The 18792-nt window shown below is 45.6% G+C and overlaps 3 protein-coding genes across 4 annotated transcripts; 2 read left to right on the forward strand and 1 right to left on the reverse strand.

Annotated features, from left to right (window-relative positions):
- Window positions 1-5267: 5267 nt before the first annotated feature.
- LOC123424753 lies at window positions 5268-8550 on the forward strand. Its single transcript, XM_045108431.1, has one exon. The coding sequence runs from the start codon at window positions 6152-6154 to the stop codon at window positions 6527-6529; it is 378 nt and encodes a 125-aa protein (XP_044964366.1). The 5' UTR covers window positions 5268-6151; the 3' UTR covers window positions 6530-8550.
- Window positions 8116-13459, reverse strand: LOC123424752 (F-box/kelch-repeat protein SKIP6-like). Of its 2 annotated transcripts, none has more exons than XM_045108429.1 (3): window positions 12244-13459; window positions 12027-12105; window positions 8116-8680 (listed from the first exon to the last, which is right to left on the reverse strand). In XM_045108429.1, exon 1 carries the CDS (start codon window positions 13421-13423, stop codon window positions 12290-12292), a length of 1134 nt encoding a protein of 377 aa, XP_044964364.1. In that variant the 5' UTR covers window positions 13424-13459; the 3' UTR covers window positions 8116-8680; window positions 12027-12105; window positions 12244-12289. The 2 variants fall into 2 exon arrangements, with proteins under 2 accessions (XP_044964364.1, XP_044964365.1); XM_045108430.1 differs by having other exon boundaries at window positions 8116-8690.
- Window positions 13460-16663: 3204 nt separating this feature from the next.
- Window positions 16664-17290, forward strand: LOC123424754. The gene has a single exon (XM_045108432.1). The coding sequence runs from the start codon at window positions 16742-16744 to the stop codon at window positions 17093-17095; it is 354 nt and encodes a 117-aa protein (XP_044964367.1). The 5' UTR covers window positions 16664-16741; the 3' UTR covers window positions 17096-17290.
- Window positions 17291-18792: the final 1502 nt, after the last annotated feature.

An 18792-nucleotide genomic window follows, 5' to 3' on the forward strand; every position in this document is an offset into this window, starting at 1 on the left:
TGGATGAGTCTAAAATATCTTGATTGCTCGGCTTATCAGAATATGGAATACCACACTTTTTATGTGCTGATACATGCTCCTCTCCCTGGTTCTATTAACATGAAACAAGTATTGCTCATACATGCTTGATTTGAGGAAAACATGTTCCTATCTTAGTTTCTGGAAGCATATGTATAGCATTATTCTTCATTATTCTTCATTAATTTCTCTATAAGTAGTTCTGTATAAGTAGTTTCTATATGTAGTTTCATTATTTCATTAGTTTCTGGTTTTATGTAGTTTCTGGTTTCATTAGTTTCTGTATGTAATTTCTGTATAAGTAGTTTCCTCTCCCTGGTTCTATTAACATGAAACAAGTATGTATGCTTATGTTCCTATCTTAGTTTCTGTATAAGTATTGCCGATACATGCTTTCCTCATTATTGGGCGCTTATTTTGCTTTCTTTCTCATGGATTTAAACTATTTCTCAATGCATTCATCATCTTTCAGTCTGAGATGGAAGAGAAGATGACTGCTCCTATACAAGAAGGCGAAGAGCGAAAGTCTTCTGTTTCAGTTGTTGTGGAAGTTCTGACCAAGCATCGCCCATCAAGAAAATTCTTGAAGAATGTTGGTCTGTAGCCAAACTCTACTGACAAGTCCAGCAAGTCAATTGCTGTTGTCAATGCTCGTGTGCTAGATCTACAAGAGCAGCTCGAGATGTCGCGTCAAAGAAGTGAAGTCATGCGTGAAGAGATGGATGCTATGAAGAGGAAGGCAGCTGAAGCTGAAGCTGCACAAGCTGAACGCGACAAGTCCTATGAGCTGCTGCTCAAGAAGGCGGAAGAAAACAATGCGAAGTACGCTCAGTTGATGGCGTTGCTTGGAGCCAAAACAGGAAACTAGTTGGTTTTAGAATTAGATTTTGGTAGCAGTTCTTGTGCACTTGATAACTATGGTGTGGGCTGAAACTTATTTTGGTTGTGCTACATATTTTGGTAGCTGTTTTTGCTAGCAGTTCTTGTGCTACAGATTTATGGTGTGGGCTGAAATTTGTGGTTGTGCTACATACTTTGTGATGTGGGCTATATAATATCATATTTTGGTTGTGCTTCATACTTTGTGATGTGGGCTGAGATGTTTCAGATTCTGTGTATGGGCTTCAAAGTTCCATGGGCTCAGATTTATGTGTATGGGCTTCGAATCTGTATGGGCTCAGATTTATTTGGACATAAAAGAAAAAAAAAGTTGCTGAATTCAAAAATGAAAAAAGGCCAAAACTGAAACTGGATCAAATGTATTTGGGCATGAAAAGGCCAGAGCCCAAATTAGAATCATAAAAAAAATTCAAAAAAAAAACTAAAGTGGCTGTAAATAGGCCAAGGCCCCAAAAGAAGCCCAATAAGAAAAGCCCAAAAAATAAAACGAGCCCATGTGATCAATTGAAATGGGTTGGGCTGATTTCAACCATGACGTTTTGATTTTGTCGTAATTTTGCCACGTAGGACTACCACGTAGGACTGGATTTGATTGTCAGCGATGATTTAGGATCGTCGTAAAGGTTACGACAATCCAGGAATCGTCGTAAAAGTTACGACGATTTTGTTGCTGTTCATTTGTGACGCTCCGTTTTCGACGCTTGGTTTTTCGTCGTGAGATCATCGTAAATGAAAAACCGTGATGATGTAGCGACGAAAAATAGCGTCGTGTATTAGCATATTCCTTGTAGTGCATCCCAACTTGTGAGGGTATCATAGCTTCCATCATCCTTCCCTCACATGGGACAATGCTCCAATAATGATGGTCATCGCACTTTTATTTACTTACAACTCAAGAATTACAACTCGATACTAGAACAAAAGATGACTCTACATGAATGCCTCCGACAGTGTACCGGGATGTGCAATGATCTAGCATAGCAATTACATCAAAAACGTGAAAACATCATGCTAGCTATCTTATGATCATGCAAAGTAATATGCAATGATGGTGCATGTCATAATAAATGAAACGGCGGAAGTTGCATGGCAATATATCTTGGAATGGCTATAGAAATACCGTAATAGGTAGGTATGGTGGCTGTTTTGAGGAAGGTGGGTTTAATGCACCGGGGAGAGTTGTGCGGTACTAGAGAGGCTAGCAAATGTGGAAGGGTGAGAGTGTGTATAATTCATGGACTCAACATTAGTCATAAAGAACTCGCATACTTATTGCAAAAATTTATTAGTCATCGAAACAAGGTACTACACGCATGCTCCTAGGAGAAGGGTTGGTAGGAGTTAACCATCGCGCGATCCCGACCTCCACACAAATGATGACAATCAATAAATAAATCATGCTCCGACTTCTTCACATAACGGTTCACCATACGTGCATGCTACATGAATCACAAACTTTAAAGTAAATATTTCTACCAATCCACAATTACTCACTAGCATGACTCTAATACCACCATCTTTATATCACAAAACTATTGCAAGGAATCAAACATATCATATTCAGTGAGCTACAAGTTTTATGTAGAATTTTATGACTAACCATGTGAATGATCAACTCCTGTTAACTCTCTAAATAGATATAAGTGAAGCATGAGGGTCTAATTCTTTCTACAAAAGATATGCCACGTTCTAACAAATATAAGTAAAGCAAAACAGCATTCTACAAATGGTGGTTTTCTATGTGTAGAGAAACAGGCAATCCAAACTTCAAATGATATAAATGAAGCACATGAAGCATTCTATAAAGCCATACTCAAAAGATATAAGTGAGGTGCAAAGAGCCTTCTATAAATCAACTAAGATATAAGTGACCCTTAACCATTTGCCATTAATCATTCGAACCCCCACAAGGGAGCACTAGATGCACTTACAACTCATAAGGAGTTCATGCAGTGAAGTACGTCGATGGCAGGCGGATCTAGGCATGGTAGGTGTGTGTCTTCACTCTTCCTGGTGTTTCTTTGATGTTGGCGATGCGGTGAAGTACGTCGATGATGTCGTGGTAGGGATATCTAAGGGTTCTTTTGTAATTTTACCTTGTTTGGAGAATTCTATACTTACTTGGAAAAGACATCTTATATCTAATAAAAACAAATAAAACAATAGCCAATGCAAAAGAAAGACAACACGACACAAAACGGCTAGCGAACAAGGTTGCATAAAAAGATCATATTGTTCATCACCTTTCTTCGATTGTACTCCGCCCTTGAAGGTTGAAAAATATTGAGGCACCTACAAATGCCCTCATCAAACCAAGCCTTTGAAGAGTGTAGTAGTCATTCACCATTAGAAAACAAAATCTATTAACTGCTGAAGAAACATTGGTTGAGGCCTCACCCTATGTAGCGAAAGCTTGCAATCTTTCATCACTAGTATAGAGGGTTGAATAAAAATAGATCATGCCACAAAACAAAACGAAAGAAGAGGTTGAAGTCGCCGCACCACAAGAGCCAGTTAACTCCTTCCACCAATTGACACACCAATTATCAAGATCCAAAGAGAACCAAAATATCTGGCAACCTAACCTTATAGGCCCTTCTTCAATGCTATATCATACATTGTCTAAGGTGGAGAGAAGCGAGAGCGACTTTACTCCACCGTGCTATCATTGCCACCACCTCACCGATGGACCCAAAAATATAATGGAAACAAAGATTTACTAGAAGAAAACAAAAGGGCGGGTTCCACTCCCCTAACCGCAGATGAGAGCATCGGATAGAAGAGAGGAGGGGGGCGGGCAGTGGTGTGGCAGGCAGGGCTACGAGTCTTGTGTACCCTTGCTCTAACGCATTAGGCCATCTCTAGCTGATCCCCTAAAAATTAACGGAGTAAAAACCCTTAGCGGAGTATATATACTTCACTATTTTTTGGTTGTTTCTAGCCGATCCCCTAAACTTAATGGAGTAAACTTCAATTTGATCAAGTTCAAAGCAATTTAAACCGAAAGTAGCATGCATTCAAACATAAAACATACATAGTTTTACACAACCGAACATAAAACACAAATTTAAACTAAACTACACTTAAACTAAATTACTTTCAATCAAAAGCGAGGTCGAGCCAACCCTTCCTCGTTAGGTACGTGTGCCACAATTTGGGTCCGGGCCGTTGCCTCGTCTGGGTCATCGGGGAAGACACTCCTCCACTCCTCAACATCAATCTCCTCGTCCTCACCGCCCCCCGCGCCGCCGTCCTCGCTACCTTCGACCTCGTCGGAGGAGGTGAGCATGATAAAGTCGTCGCCGGCGTCGGCAAAAATAATCCGCTCCGCCTCCATGAGTTGCGGGTGCTGCCGACGGAGCTCTTCCATGTAGGCCTCGTCGGTGGCCTCGGCCCCGAGGCGCTCCCTTGCCTCACGGTCCTCCCGCACCATTGACGATCTCACCACCCCGGCTCCGGCGAGACGAGGTGGATCGGATCCGTGCCAAAGGGAAAACTGAGCTACGCCACCGTGCGGTGGTAGAGGACATGCCAGCAGTCGTACTCCATGGTCGCATGCTCGACCGTGTGGAAGCTACGGAGCCACCGGCGGGTGTGGGTCTCCCGATTCGTAATTTTGGTGACCCATGTCCACCACAGCCGCTGCCGGACCCCGAGGTAGGACCTCGTTGGCGGCCTAGCCCGAGGGAGGACGAGAAAGTCCTCAAACCAATGCACGGGCACGACAACGGACGGATCGGACGACGACAACGGTGGCTCGATGAGGAGCCCGCGGATGACGACCCGCACGTGTGGCGGCGCTAATTCGCTCTATGGATCGACAACGGGGACCCACGACCACCACGTCCGACCATCGGAGAGGCAGGGGCGCCGAAAGCGGTGCGGGGGAGAAGAGGAAGCGGGTTTACTTGGCCACATAGGGATGAAGTAAATATATTTCAAATTTTAGGGATGAAGTAAAAAAAAATACTTCACTAAGCGGTATTGGGGACCGGCTTGGTCAAACTTAGTGGAATAAAAAAACCAAATTTACTTCACTGAGTTGATATAGGGGATTGGTTAGAAATGCTCTTAATGCATTATGATGTTTTTATATTCCTGAAAAAGAACTAAAAACTTGTGTCTCGTGACCTAGACAGAAAGCTCTGAATCTGCACAGGGCGTTGTCATTCTAAAATCACATCGTCCGTGTCCTGCTGCTCTGAATTTGCACACGACATTATCATTCTACACAATTGCCAGCAATAAGCTTCAGGTTTGGGAAATCACCAGCCCCTCGTACGTAACCGCCGTCCTGCCCCAAATTTAGGCTCGGGGTACCACCCTCTCCCTCATAAAGCACCGCCCCCTTGCGCATGCGACCGTCGTCCGTCCGCACGTCCGTCCCCTCCCGCGCTCCGACCTCCGTCCGCCCCCGAGAGCCTGTTCGCCGAGAAATGCCGGCGAGGAGGGTGGTCGTCGAGCTGCTCCGGACCGCCACCCGCGAGGCCTTCCAGGTGGCCGTCTCCTACGCCGCCAGGCCGCCGGTGTCCACCATGCTCAAGCCGGCCACCACCAAGCCCCTCCACCACGACCACCGGTGAAGCGGCGCCAACCAGCACGGCGATCGGGCTCTCGGAACACCACGCCCGCTCCGCTCCGCCTCGCAGCAAGCAACCCAGTAACCGCGTGCGCGCGCGCGCACGGGGCGGCGGCAAGGCATGCAACGCGACGCGTTTCCACCCACTACTACTTTCTTCTTCCTGCGATCCATGGCTCCGGGTTGGACGGGCGCCGTGCCTCCGGTAGACGAAGCTCCGTCGTCGTATTCTATGTGCGTGCGTTTGGCTCCACTGTACGTCACTCCCGTGTACTACAATGTTAAACGTGAGTACGTAGTGTACCATACAATACATACATGGATAATATATCTCCAAGGACAAGGAGGAGCCATGCATGCACCTCGTCAGCAAAGCGTGGCCTGTGGTTAGCTACGAGGGGAGAGAGCCGGCCCGGTCAAGGTCGCCGGCCCTCGCCGGTATCGTCTCGCTGTCACTGCCAAATATACAATGCACGCCGAACGGAACGACCGCAGTTGGGAACGTGGGAGTGGGATCGATAAGAGATCGGCGATGCGCCGCGGGTCAATGGCGCGCAGGGCCAAACGAGCCAACGACTACGAGCGTATCGCCATTTCTGCAGCTAGCGAGCGAGCTCGGGGCGGACCGGAGGCCGGAGCCCGGAGCCCGGAGCGATGATGTTGGAGAGGAGAGGGGACTGGGAGGACTACCGCGCGCCGCACGGGCTGCTGATGGCGGTGGTGATGGGGGCGGTGGTGGCGGGGCCGCTATTCGTCTTGGACGGCGGCGATGCGGTGCGCGAGGCCATGGCGGAGCTCCTCGGCCCCGTGGGGCTGCCGCTGCTCCCCCTCGGCCTCGTCCTCCTCATCCGCGTCCTCTCCTCCGGCCTCCGGCTAGCCGACGTCTTCGGCTTCGCCGTGGGCGACTCGCTCGACGCCGTCTACCGCTCCGGGCGGGGGTCGCCGGTGGGGGTCGTGCTCGCGCTGCTGCTCTTCCTGCTCGCCGTGTACTACAGGTCGTGGTCGCCGTTCGGCGGCGGCGACGACGAGTAGCTGGCGTGGGCCGTGGCCGGCGAGGCGGGTCGTGCCGTGCCGTGTGGTACGGGTTTGCATGTGTCATGCATGTGCTCGATCTGCAGCCTGCTGCTTAGTTGTAATTAATCGGCGAAAATAACGTTGCGCCTCTTTGATTCAAAGAATTTTTTGAGTGTTCTAATCCTTAGGTATGTTTTATACATGAGTTCTTGGATTGGATTCATATAGGATTGCAAACCATACATTTTTTTTTGTTGTTGTAAGATTTGTTTGTAGGTTTTACAGCAAAACTTCCATCCACCTTAACCTCTTGAAAACGAATTCTACGTCCTGGACAATTACATCCACCTTGAGGACTCCCTGCTTGCGTGGTGGGTGACCAGGATAATATGAAACGAGAGAAGCGATATGGTCTTCCACCACAAGGATATGCCGCCACCAATTCTCCTAAAGATTATTATAGACGAGGACAATCTTTGGATTACCGTGGAGGCCAAGCAGTTAGAAAAAATTATATCGCGCGAAAATTGTATCATGCCGCCCATTAGACTTTTGTAACACTACAAAACTCTATTCTTCTCTAATTTAATCGATAAAGCAAATCTTTTGCCTTCGTTTTGAAAAAAAAATCTACATCTTTCATGTAGGCAATCAAACAGCCATTCATTTCGATGTTTGCGTGCACATCAAAGAGGGCCTTAGTTTGCCGGAAGCGTTCAACAACAATTAATTTTCTGTGGATGTGGAAGTACCTGCTCTGATGGTGAGTCCGTGCTGTTCCAGCTAAACATGTATTTCTTGGTTAACTTACCGATGCAATGAAAGCAATGTTGGCAAGAATACAAACAAAGGCTATTTTATTCTTACTGGTTGCTGGAAACGGAAGACGAAGCTTCTTTCAGCTAGCCTCTTAAACCCGTTTCTCCAAACTCTTGTATTACAACTTGCGTGTGTATTTGTAAACTAAATATCGATCACCACACAGCCAGTGATGGAAGTTGGAAACAGAATCAGCGATGTGTCGCTGTCAATGGCTGAGGTTGCACACCAACTTGTCTTCCAAGTTAGCGTAGCCCTGGATCGGAGCAAGGATGGCCGCGAAGGGGGCGTTGTCCGGTCTGCTGTGGGTAGTGGTGGTCGGGCTTGCGAGGCAGGACTGCTCTTCCTCGACGGCAGCAGTGAGGCCGTAATTGAGGCCGTGGCGGAGAGGGCTTTCCTTTGGCCGCAAGCTCAGCACAACCTTTCCTTTGGCGAGTCGCCAGGTATGGGGTCGCCGGTCGCTCTAGTACTGCTGCTCATCTTGTATAGCTCTAGCTTGTTCATCTTCTATACAGGTCGTCGCTCTTCAGCAATGACGCCGACAAATGATGTGTAAAGCTGCAGCCTGGGAGACGGGAGTACAAGTACATCTGTGCATGTGCTCCGCAGCCTGCATCATCTTTGTCAAAATCTGTGGAAATAACTTTCTTCTCTCCGAAAGCGAAGCTTCTGTGCAGTGCAGCATCAATGGATGTTGCAGCATCAATGGATGTGTTCCGTGTTTGTGTTGCCCCAACTGACCATATGTCTTGGCCTAGTTCATGACAATGACGCATCAGCATCGGTGAAAAAAATAGCGCGCTATAGCATCACTAATAGCACGCTATAACGTGCTGAGAATTGTCTCGCTAAATATATCGATGTACAATGTCTCGTTAATAGCACGCTAATAGCGTATTTTGACGTGGGAGCTATTTTTGCTGTAGTGCATTTTTTTTCCTTGATCTGCATTACCGCTATCCAACTGGCCAAACACTCGCTTACTATTTTTCTTACCAAAATCTTCTTCATGCTTTACTTTCTTTAGTGTATTCTTCTTCACGCTGCCCATGAAGAAAACAACACAGCAACAGTTCTTCCTTGCTTGTATGACAGGCCCAGCGTATACAGCCTTCGGACATACCAGTCTGCTTGCCTTGTTTCACTTCATTTATGTGCACTATTTTGCCGGAGAAACACATCTAGCCAGAGGGAAAGACCGAGGAATCACAATGCAGACCTCCTGTTGAGTAGTTCTTGCTTCCTGCCTCTCGAGGAAAAAGGACCTAACCCACAATCAGGTGGGCTGAATCAAGCTCATCTTGATTCATGGTACCATCCAGACAGGTCTGTTATTATTGCTTTGTTTCCCTGCAAGCAACTATAAACAAAATTAAGCTAGAAACTAACACCGAGTAGACTTATTATGATGTGTACAAAAGATACCATGGAACAGTATATGCATTTCTCATTCTTATAAATATTTTTCCCTATCCAAAGGACCAGAGCAGTCACCACGATATGATATGATAAGATGTATGGAAATATTGTTTCTTCATTTGATGACATGTCAAATTTCCTTCAGTGCCAATGTCAAATATTGCGAGAAAACATTTATGGCAGAATAACCACTGCTGCTAGCCTGCTACTGAAACGATGCATTAGATTTAGACCTGACTAAACGGTGTGAAGATGTAATCCAGGAGATGGGGTAATATGGCTGGTGGCACAAAACAGACTATGATCTCATGAGCTTCATGCCATAAGCATATTGCCACCAGAACTCAACCAAAGCCTAGCATGCTCGTGGCAAAATCCAGCAGCACCTCCTTTGTACCGTCGGACATCCACGACATGCAATTGAATAAACAGAGTATATATACAAAACACAAGCGGAACTGCGGAAGCATATAGAAAGCTCGTAATTAACATACAGAGCTCGGTGGTGAAACCCAAATCGATATGCTACACCGAAACAGGAAACTGAATGTTCCGAGCACACAAACAGATATGGTGGGAACCCATAAACTCCAATCCACCTTGGAGAGCAAGGATAACGGTCATGAGAACAAACCGAAGCAAAGTTCATATACAACAAATAGATCCTAGCTATCAAGAATCATGAACTGGAGTATGAGGGCTATCATGATCAAGGTAGGTAAACGAAAGGGGTGTGAAATTTGTGAGCGAACACCCATGGGAGCCGCGCCGTTCCAACTACTTAAAAAGCCTCACAGTGATGTACCTCAAACAAAGCCCACGAGAGGTGAGTCCAAAGACTCCGCAAGTACACAACAAAGCATGTGATAAAACGGAAAGTAAGATCATGAAGATGAACCATGCTTGAACAGGTGGATGTTATACTCAAACCTCTCATGCTTTGAATTGCTCAAGCCTCAAGGGTTAGTTACCGCATCCTACATGATCCTCTCGTGTTGTACATGGTGAATCCTAGATTCCTAGGGCTGAGGAGCGGCAGGTTCATTTGGGAACTAGGGCAATAATCTGTCTATATTGCTGTTCCTGGGTATTCAGATATAGAAATCGGAGTTGCCCTAGTTCCTATATGGCAAAATGAGAGGAGTACGTGAAATGCTTTGTAGCTATTTTTCCCACAAACATTTTGAGTGGTTAAACATATCAATCGGAGTTGTGAAGCTCTTGTTATGCCTGTTCCTTTGTAGGTGTCCAAAATTTCAAAGGCAACGAAGAATAGAGTTTTCCTGTGGGCTTTAGGATCTTTTTCAATTCAAATAAATTCATGTTTTGTTTCCTGGTATGCCGTGTGTGATGCATAGCTTCTAATACAAAAGGTTTCAATTAATTCTAATGATTATTCTTGTTGCTATGAATTTCCAAAGGTGGCTACTCTTTATTTCTGAATCTGAAAACAACAGGGAAGTACTTGCTGCTTTTGACCTTCATAAGTTCATATTCTGAACTTGAATAGTTAGAATTATTTGTAGATAAGTTTCTTATGGACCCATAGCCATCTTGTTTGCTTGTTTTTGAGCTTCCTAGCTCAAGATCTGAATTTTTCATGAGAGGGCAGCAAAAAGTTGCTCCCTCGTGAATGCGATTAGTCACATTTTTGGGTATGCTTTTCATATCATGTTTTGGTGCGACCTTCAAAACTTGCATGTATGTTTCTACAGCAGCTGGCAGCACCAATCTGAGAGGTAGCCTCACGCCACCTCCCTCGCAACGATTGAGGCGAGTACACCGAGCAACAATGACTAGATTGCTCTCTTAATACTATATTCATGTTCACATTATTCTTTTACATTAATGCAATGGTGAACCTACAATTCTCTAGTGTATAATTCAATACAACATACCACTAGAATGTGATAGGGATTGGTTCTTGATAAAATTCATCATGAGTGAATTTTCCCAATTAAACAAGTGATACTCACTTTGCGAGGCGTATGGTCCTTCGAGTCCATCCTCGTGTTATGGTCCTCTCACCTGGTGAGGGTTGAAAAGGAGTTTGGGTGGGACGTCGCCCTCCTCAGCTTGCCTGCAGTAGCTCAGTCCAAGTCCTCGGTTTTATTTAGTTGCATTATTTTCTTCATGCATTCTTGTGCCATTCAAAGCATGGGAGGTTCAAGTATAAGGTTCATCTTCATGATCTTACATTATATTTTGTTACATGCTTTGTTGTGTACTTGTTGAGTCTTTGGACTCACTCCTCATGGGCTTTGTTTTCAGGTACATCATTGTGAGGCTTTGCAAGTAGTCGGAAGGGCATAGCTCCCATGGGTGTTCAATCACAAATTATACTCTCCTTCCATTCACCTAACTAGATCATGATAACCCTCATATTTTAGTTTATTGTTCTTGATAGCTAGGATCTACTTGTTGTGTATAAACTTTGCTTCGGTTTGTTCCCATGACCACTATATTTACTTTACAAGGTGGATTGAAGTTTGCTAGTCCTCACCTAGAACCCATGTGTGCTTGGAACATATGGTTTCTTCTTCTGGTGTAGTATAACGGTTTGTGGCTTCACCACTTTGCTCTAAATGGGTTATATGAGCTTGTTGAATGCTTCTGCATGTTGTATCATTTTTATATATACTCTGTTTATTCAATTGCCTGTCGTGGATGTCCGACAGGAGGTGCTGCCGGACTTCTCCCACGAGCATGTTAGGCTTTGGTTCTGTTCTGGTGGTAACATTCCTTCTTACGAGATGGGGTGTTATAGTTGGTATCCCTTACAATTGCACAAAAGGTTTGTATCTTGATTACTCAAACCCATCACTACATTTGTCAAGTATGTCAGCGCTTGATATTAGAAGGCATTTAGCTGGAAATAAGATTCACGTGAAAAGCATCACTGTAAATCTTGCTTTTATTTGTCGAATTTACATCCATAAAACTGATAAAACGAACCTCCCTTGCACATTAGACCATGTTGATCTGATATATAAGTCGAAACTGAATGCAAAATGTATCATGAAGTCACTAGCTTATCAGCAATGCCCTATCTCTTATGTGATCAGCCCAAGCTAGATGCAAGAGTATATTCACATAAAGCAACTTCATACAAAAATTGCGAGTTATGGCTGTTACCGAACACACAAAACAGCTAAACAGTCACATTCACCTCAAACAATGCCTTACCGATACAGTGTCCTTAATCAACATAGTAACCTATGAGTTATTGCCAAGTAATTTACTGACTACTGTGATACTTTTAAGAACATATGCCTACCTCTAGTGAAGCATTCCTCACATATGTCATGCTGTACTGCACACAGCACCGAGCTTTTCAGTCTCAACCAACACAGAATCTGAAACAGCAACAAAGCCAAATATAAACACTGCTAATTCCTAATAAGTAGTTATTCAATCTGTTAAACAACATAAACTGCATCATAGAAGTTGGCACAAAAAGGCATGTATACCAAATCAACAACTCATATTTTCACCTTTTGAAACAGGCATGCTCCTTGCTTCCCATCTGCAGCAACCATGTCATAGATCCAACGAAATGCAGTGTGTGATCGCAGAGCCCCTCGGCATGTCTGTGAACACAACAGTATCCCTCGATATTACCTTCCCAATTAACCGCCCCTCTTCGGCCCTCGTCACCTCGATGGTAGCCCATTCAATCACCAACATGTCCTTCACTTTGCCCTCTCCCTTACTAGCTTTCCCTTTCCACTTCCCTTCCCAGATCAGGTAGAGCAGTCCGCCGACATTGGCAAGAGTGGCACCACACAGGAACCTCGGCAGCTCCTTCTCCAACCCTTCCACCGTGTTCCAGGAATCAGTGTCTGTATCATAGCCCTTGACCTGTCCCATGTAATCGTAGGAGTAGAGGATTCCACCGACCACAGCAGCACGGCCCTTCCACCCCATGTCAAGGACCGGAGAGACCGGCGCCCACGCCTCATCACGTGGCGCCGCCGGGTTGTAGACCAAGCCGCCGCGGTCGGCCACCGCAAGGACCTTCCCGGAGAGCGACACGCAGCCGTGCATCCACTTCTCCCGGAGGTGGTCCGGGCTGGGCACCGGGGACCACTTGGCGCGTGGGGAGGCAAGGTCCAGAGCCTCGGCCCAGAAGGAAGAGGACGGAACGCAGCCCCCGGCGACGAATAGCACGCCGGGGAGGACCGCGGCGGCAGCGAACTCCCGCGGGGAGGAGAGGCGCGGGCCGATGGACCAGGATCTGGTGCGGCTGTCGAGGATTTGCACCGACGAAGCGGGTACCCCGGCCACGGATCCGCCGACGAGGTAGAGCCGATGCCCGTTGACGGCGACCGCGGAGGAGGAGGAGACGGGGATCGGGGGGGAGGGGAGGGGCAGAGGGGGCCACCCGGGATGCGGCAGCAGCAGGAAGAAGCGAGGGGACGCGGAGTAGGGCGGCCGGACCGAGATGACGATGTGCGGGTCGGAGCGGCAGAGGCGGCGCCGGGCGGCGAGGAGGGGCTCCGGGTGGAGGCAGAGGAGCGCGTGCAGGGCGCGGGAGACGAGGGCGAGCGTTGGGTGCGCGGCGCGCGGGAGGAGCGCGATGCACTGGATGGCCAGGTCGTCGGGCAGAACGGGGATGAGGGTCCCGCGGATGGACTCCGGCGGCTGGGGCGAAGACGCGGATGCGGCGGACATGGCTCGCCGTCGTCGTTGGGGATGAGTTTTTTTGGGGCGAAGGATGATGCGGTTATTTTTTATTTTATTTTTACGGGTGATGCGTTTTGTGCACGACTCGAGTACGGCTGGGTTTTTTTTTCTTTCTTCCGGGCTCCCGGGCCCCGGCCCAAGAGAAGCAGCGTACAAGTTTTGGGCTTTGACATACAGGCTACAACGGGTGTTTTTCAAAACAAAACAAAAAAAGCACTTTGCGCTAAAAATATGCAAAAAACCCTAAACACTAAAATATGCAAAAAGAGTCCTTCGTAGGAGGCAAAGGCGTAGGAGAAGGGCCCTAGCTGCTAGCTCCGGTTGCCATCTTGGTGCTGAGAGGTGGAAAACCTCAGACTTTTATGTAATTTCTAGTCTTCGGCAACATCTAGTGGTAGTATGGTGTTTTAAAATAAAATTACTCCAGTTTTTATGGTGGTTACATGGAGTCAGAGAGGTATGTGTCCTTGTTTGATTCTCTACGGAGTTAGAATCTTCTCTTGGTCTTATGGTGAAGATTTTTTTGTGGTTTGATATCCTAGTCTTCTTGGGTTGATCCCGTGTCCAAGTACGTTAATCGTGCATGGGTTTACATTTATTTCGATGGCAAACTTAATGGGCTATCAGACACATTTATTGGTAATCAAGTTCATCCAGGTGAACAAATGGCAATGTCGTTGCTAGAGTTCAACTGAAGTCTCTTTACTAAATTCTTGCAATTTTCGGACTTATAAAGATTGATACTACGAAAAGGATCTCGCCAAATAATCTCATTGTAATTCTTAGTTGTTGGAATTACTTTGTAATTTCTTAGATCGTCGATCGAAAGCAATGTACATGTAGTGGTTTATGGTTGCGAGTATTAATAAAGTACATGTGCTCTTTTTAGATATAAAAGAATGCACATTTTTTTATATAGTTTTTCACACAAACAAAAAATATATATGTGGAAATCCTCCAAAAATCAAGCAAACTGAATGTGCCCTTAGTGCTGAAAAATACACATTTAGCTGTTTGTGAGGGCCAACGACCATTTCTTTGATAGCATTGTTCGACTTCTCTCATCTCCATTTGACCTAGTCAGGGAAAGTCGTGAACCATTTGTTGGTGTGTAGTTTTAGTTTGTACTAAATTGAATTTCTATGGTTGTTGTGGCAACATCTTCCTTTTGTTAGAAAAAACGGAAATAGCTTAGTTCGAGAGCGGTTGTCGTGGCCAAAGCCCCTGAAATTCAAGAGCCTACATGTCTTGGTCCCATGGGTCGTCGGCTACTTGGCGGTAGTCGTGGCGGCGGTGATGTGGTGTGAATCATTTTTTTCGTGGGTTCTCTTGTTTCAATATTTTATGTTCTCAATCTTCTTCTGTGATGGTACGATGACAAATCACATCACGGGTTGACAGTTTGCCATTCAAGAGACACATCCTTGACCACAACGCGTTCAATAATATATGTTAGATTTTTTGCTTGTTTGGATGGACAGTTCAATTAACCTTTGAAACCCTCCAAGCCTAATATAGCATATGCATGTTTGAGCTATTGTAAATTCTACCCTTGAATAACAATGGAAAGCCGAGATGCAAAAGTTAGAGGTGATGTCTAGAAAAGTTTGATGTAGACCTTATGTTTATCACAATTCTTGTTATTTGTCTTTTATTCCAGTTTTGATCTTATGTTTTTTTGAATCATTAAGGTTGTATCATTTTGCTTAAAAAATATGTTTCAAATTGTTTGATTCTACGTATCTAAGCATCATGTACATCAAATATTTTTGTTTTTGCGTCGCATTCCAAGTAAAAGATCAAGGGAAGAGGAAGGGTGTTCGACAAAAACTCCTTTTAACATGCTAGAAGACACTCATATGTCATCTTATATCTGTTAAAATATTAAATAAATTAGTAGCTAGTGTAACGGAAAGACAACAAGACACAAATGACCAGTAAAAAGTATTTGTTTCATGAAAAATCATATTTTGTCTTATTCCTTGTTGTACATTGTCCGTTGGGGCTTGAAAATTGCAATGCACCGATGTTAATGAAAAGAAACGCCTACAAATGTTCTTATCATATATTATGCTTATAGACCATAATACTCGCAGCTAGAAACGGGATAGAATACCCATTGGAGAAGTATCAACCAAGACATCACTTCATGCAACAAATGCTTGCAAGCAATCCTTCACCACGAGTCTAGGGTCGGTTCGTTTGAACGGCTTAAAATATGTTACCTCGGTCCAACTTAAAAATTAAGCCGCTCTTAAAATTTGTTGAGATTTTTAAATTAATTATCTCATAATTAGTACAAAAAATCAATAAAGTATAAAAAGTTGGGGAGAAGGTGACTTATATTTTAAACCGTCAAAAGAGTTGGCCCTAGATAGTGAAAAAAAGTTAACCATACCACAGACCAAAATGGGACAAGAAACTTTTAATGCACACAAGTTATCATTTCAACACGCAAAGGGCAGGTTGTTTGCTAAATTGTCTGCTTCCCTCCATCACACAAATGTAAATACTCGAAGCTTGTGAGAAATTTCCGGACCATGTGTGTGGGTAAACCCACACGGTGCCGGGTGCACCCACGTACCAAAGGAAGAAATCAACAGCTATGGAGCGCACGATTGCACTGAACACAAATCATAACACGTAGCACTACGAACGACTGAAAAAGCAAGCATCCTCCTCTCGCCCACGTATTTTCCACCAAGAAAACCAACAGCAAATTTGCAGAGCACGACTGCACTGAACACAAAACAAACATGTACAGTACTTCCTCTGTTCTTAAATATAAATATTTTTAGACGTTTCATTAAAAAAATATACGGATGTATATAAACATATATTAAAATGTAGATTAACTCATTTTGCTTCATATGTAGTTTTTTAAAAAATCTCATAAAGATTTATATTTAAGAACGGAGGAGTATGAACGAGCTGATAAAGTATTATCCTCTCGCCGCGCTCCGTATTCTTGTGCGTCACACCACCAGTACATGTACAGTTTCACGTATAACAACCGTGCCTGGATGCAAAATTAACAGAGACGGGGGGACCTCGGCCAATCAGATCCGCACCGGAAATCGCAAGCTGGAACGCCGTAGCCACATGCCATCTCCGAGGATAAGCTTATCCCACCACGGCGCGACGAGAGCTCCCCACGTCGGACTCCCGCGCCGACCTGGCACGCCGCGATCCTCCACGCGCCCTACTTTAACCTTCTCCCCGCCAACCATCCCGTCCCCCACCCCACACACCTCACGCCAGCCAAGAAGAAGAGACGCCGCTACGCACCCACGTAGTACGCACGCCATGGCCGCCACCGCGTCCCTGTCCGCCGTCGCGGCGCCCCTGTCCGTCGCCGGGCTGAAGAAGGCGACGTCGTTCCGGCCCCTGCCGGTGGTCAGGGCCGGCAGGCCCGCGGCGAGGATGACGGCCGTCCGGGCGTCCTCCGCGTCCATGCAGGAGAAGCTGACGGCCGGGCTGACCGCGGCGGCCGTGGCGGCGGCGCTGGTGCTGCCCGAGGTCGCGGAGGCCGCGTCCCCGGGGCTGTCCCCATCGCTCAAGAACTTCCTGCTCAGCATCGTGTCCGGCGGGGTCGTCTTCGCCGGCATCGCCGGGGCCGTCGTCGCCGTCTCCAACTTCGACCCCGTCAAGCGGACCTGATCAATCGTCTCGCGCCCGTGCTGCCCGGCTCTCTTTGTACCTCGATAAAAATCTCTTTGCTGTGTGTTTATTCGGAGACTCTGTACGTAGAAGAGATCCATGACAATGGAGTTCTGATTAATGGCTGTGTATACTCTGGTTCGTCTGCTTAAACTGTTGCTTGCGGGCTGTATCCACTACCTGAATGTTTGTTTACTTCCCACAAGCTACTCCCCTCTTTCCAAATTACTTGCAGCGTGTTTGGCAGTCTGAGGGGAAGGGAATGGAAGATTACAAGAGGAAGTTTGTCTAGAGATTAGGCTTGGGAATTACTCACTCCGTCTCAAAATTCTTGTTGCATTTTTTTAAATATGAATATATTTAGTCATATCATTTTTAGACAAACATAAGACAAAAATTTTAAGATGGAGGGAGTAGAATTTTGGTCTCAATCTTATCTTTGATGTGTGCTGAGATTGTGGGAATTATCGGTGAGAATTTGGGAGGAAGCTCTATCACGCCTGGGTAGGGAAGAGAGACTTGGAAATTGACTCCTTGATTCCCTTTCCCCTTCCCTCGTAGCCAAACAATGTATAAGGGCATCTACAACCACAGATGTAAATTTAGACTCAAACGTCCGCGAACGCGTTCGGAGGTGGTGATTGGACATGCCTTAATTTTTCTGTTTACAATTACAAACCCTATTTCCAAAACATCAAATACATGTAAAGACATGCACGTCGATCATCACGTCCGTGTTAGACTAATTGGACATCGAATAAAATTCTCATACTCACATCTGTATTAGACCGATGGGTTTCATATGTTTTTAGTCTTACATCACCGTCTGAGGAGCTAATCAACCGACTTAAATAGCCGAATCGTCTATAAACGATAAGCTTCCGTCATCATTATACCCATTATGAAGCAAATGAACTATTACTATAAATCTTCTCTGCTTATCACCGAGAAGATTCATAGACATGGTCTATTTCCTTTACGAGTGGAACGGTGATGTTTGCATGGCTTTTTGTTAATCATAAACTATGTTTGCACCACTCTTTTTGAATCACAAAAATAAAACTCTTTCATTGTAGTAGGGTTATCAACGTAAATGAACGAGATGAACTTGACACTAGCTGAACAATCATCGGTTGATGAAGTGCAATCTAGAGTCAGACTACCTTATTCACACAGCGAGAATTGATCGACGTATGCAATTAAGAGAGAAGTCTGGTGTCATTCGTCAACACGGCTATTTAATCAGGTCGGCGACCAACTGGCGCGGCGAGGTGGGACTAAAATTTGGATCGACGAGCGTGCTGGAGCACAAGCATGCAAGACCACCTCCTCTTATGTCGTTGGAGATAGGACCGCTATGAAATGGAGCAGGTTGCCCAATTATGCCTGATTGCGTTTGGGCGCCCTCATATAATCTCTACATTTGGTTCCAATTTAAGATGTATTGATCAGTCCGGACGTATATGGACTAAATAAGGGATCCAGTTGGGTTAACTTTTTTTGACCATGCATTAACCAGGTGGGCGTTACTGATGTTTTAGGAGGAAATAGGGGGTCCGTCACTAGATGCTCTAAGACATCTCACTTGCCCCTTAGCCAAACGATGGAAGAGCATGTACGGATAGACTTGAAAAATTTGGGCACTCAAAAGGACACGTTCGCGGGCATTGATCGGTCGGTCTTCAAAAAGCGTCGTC

This window comes from Hordeum vulgare, chromosome 2H (assembly GCF_904849725.1).
Source record: "Hordeum vulgare subsp. vulgare chromosome 2H, MorexV3_pseudomolecules_assembly, whole genome shotgun sequence".
NCBI lineage: Eukaryota > Viridiplantae > Streptophyta > Magnoliopsida > Poales > Poaceae > Hordeum > Hordeum vulgare.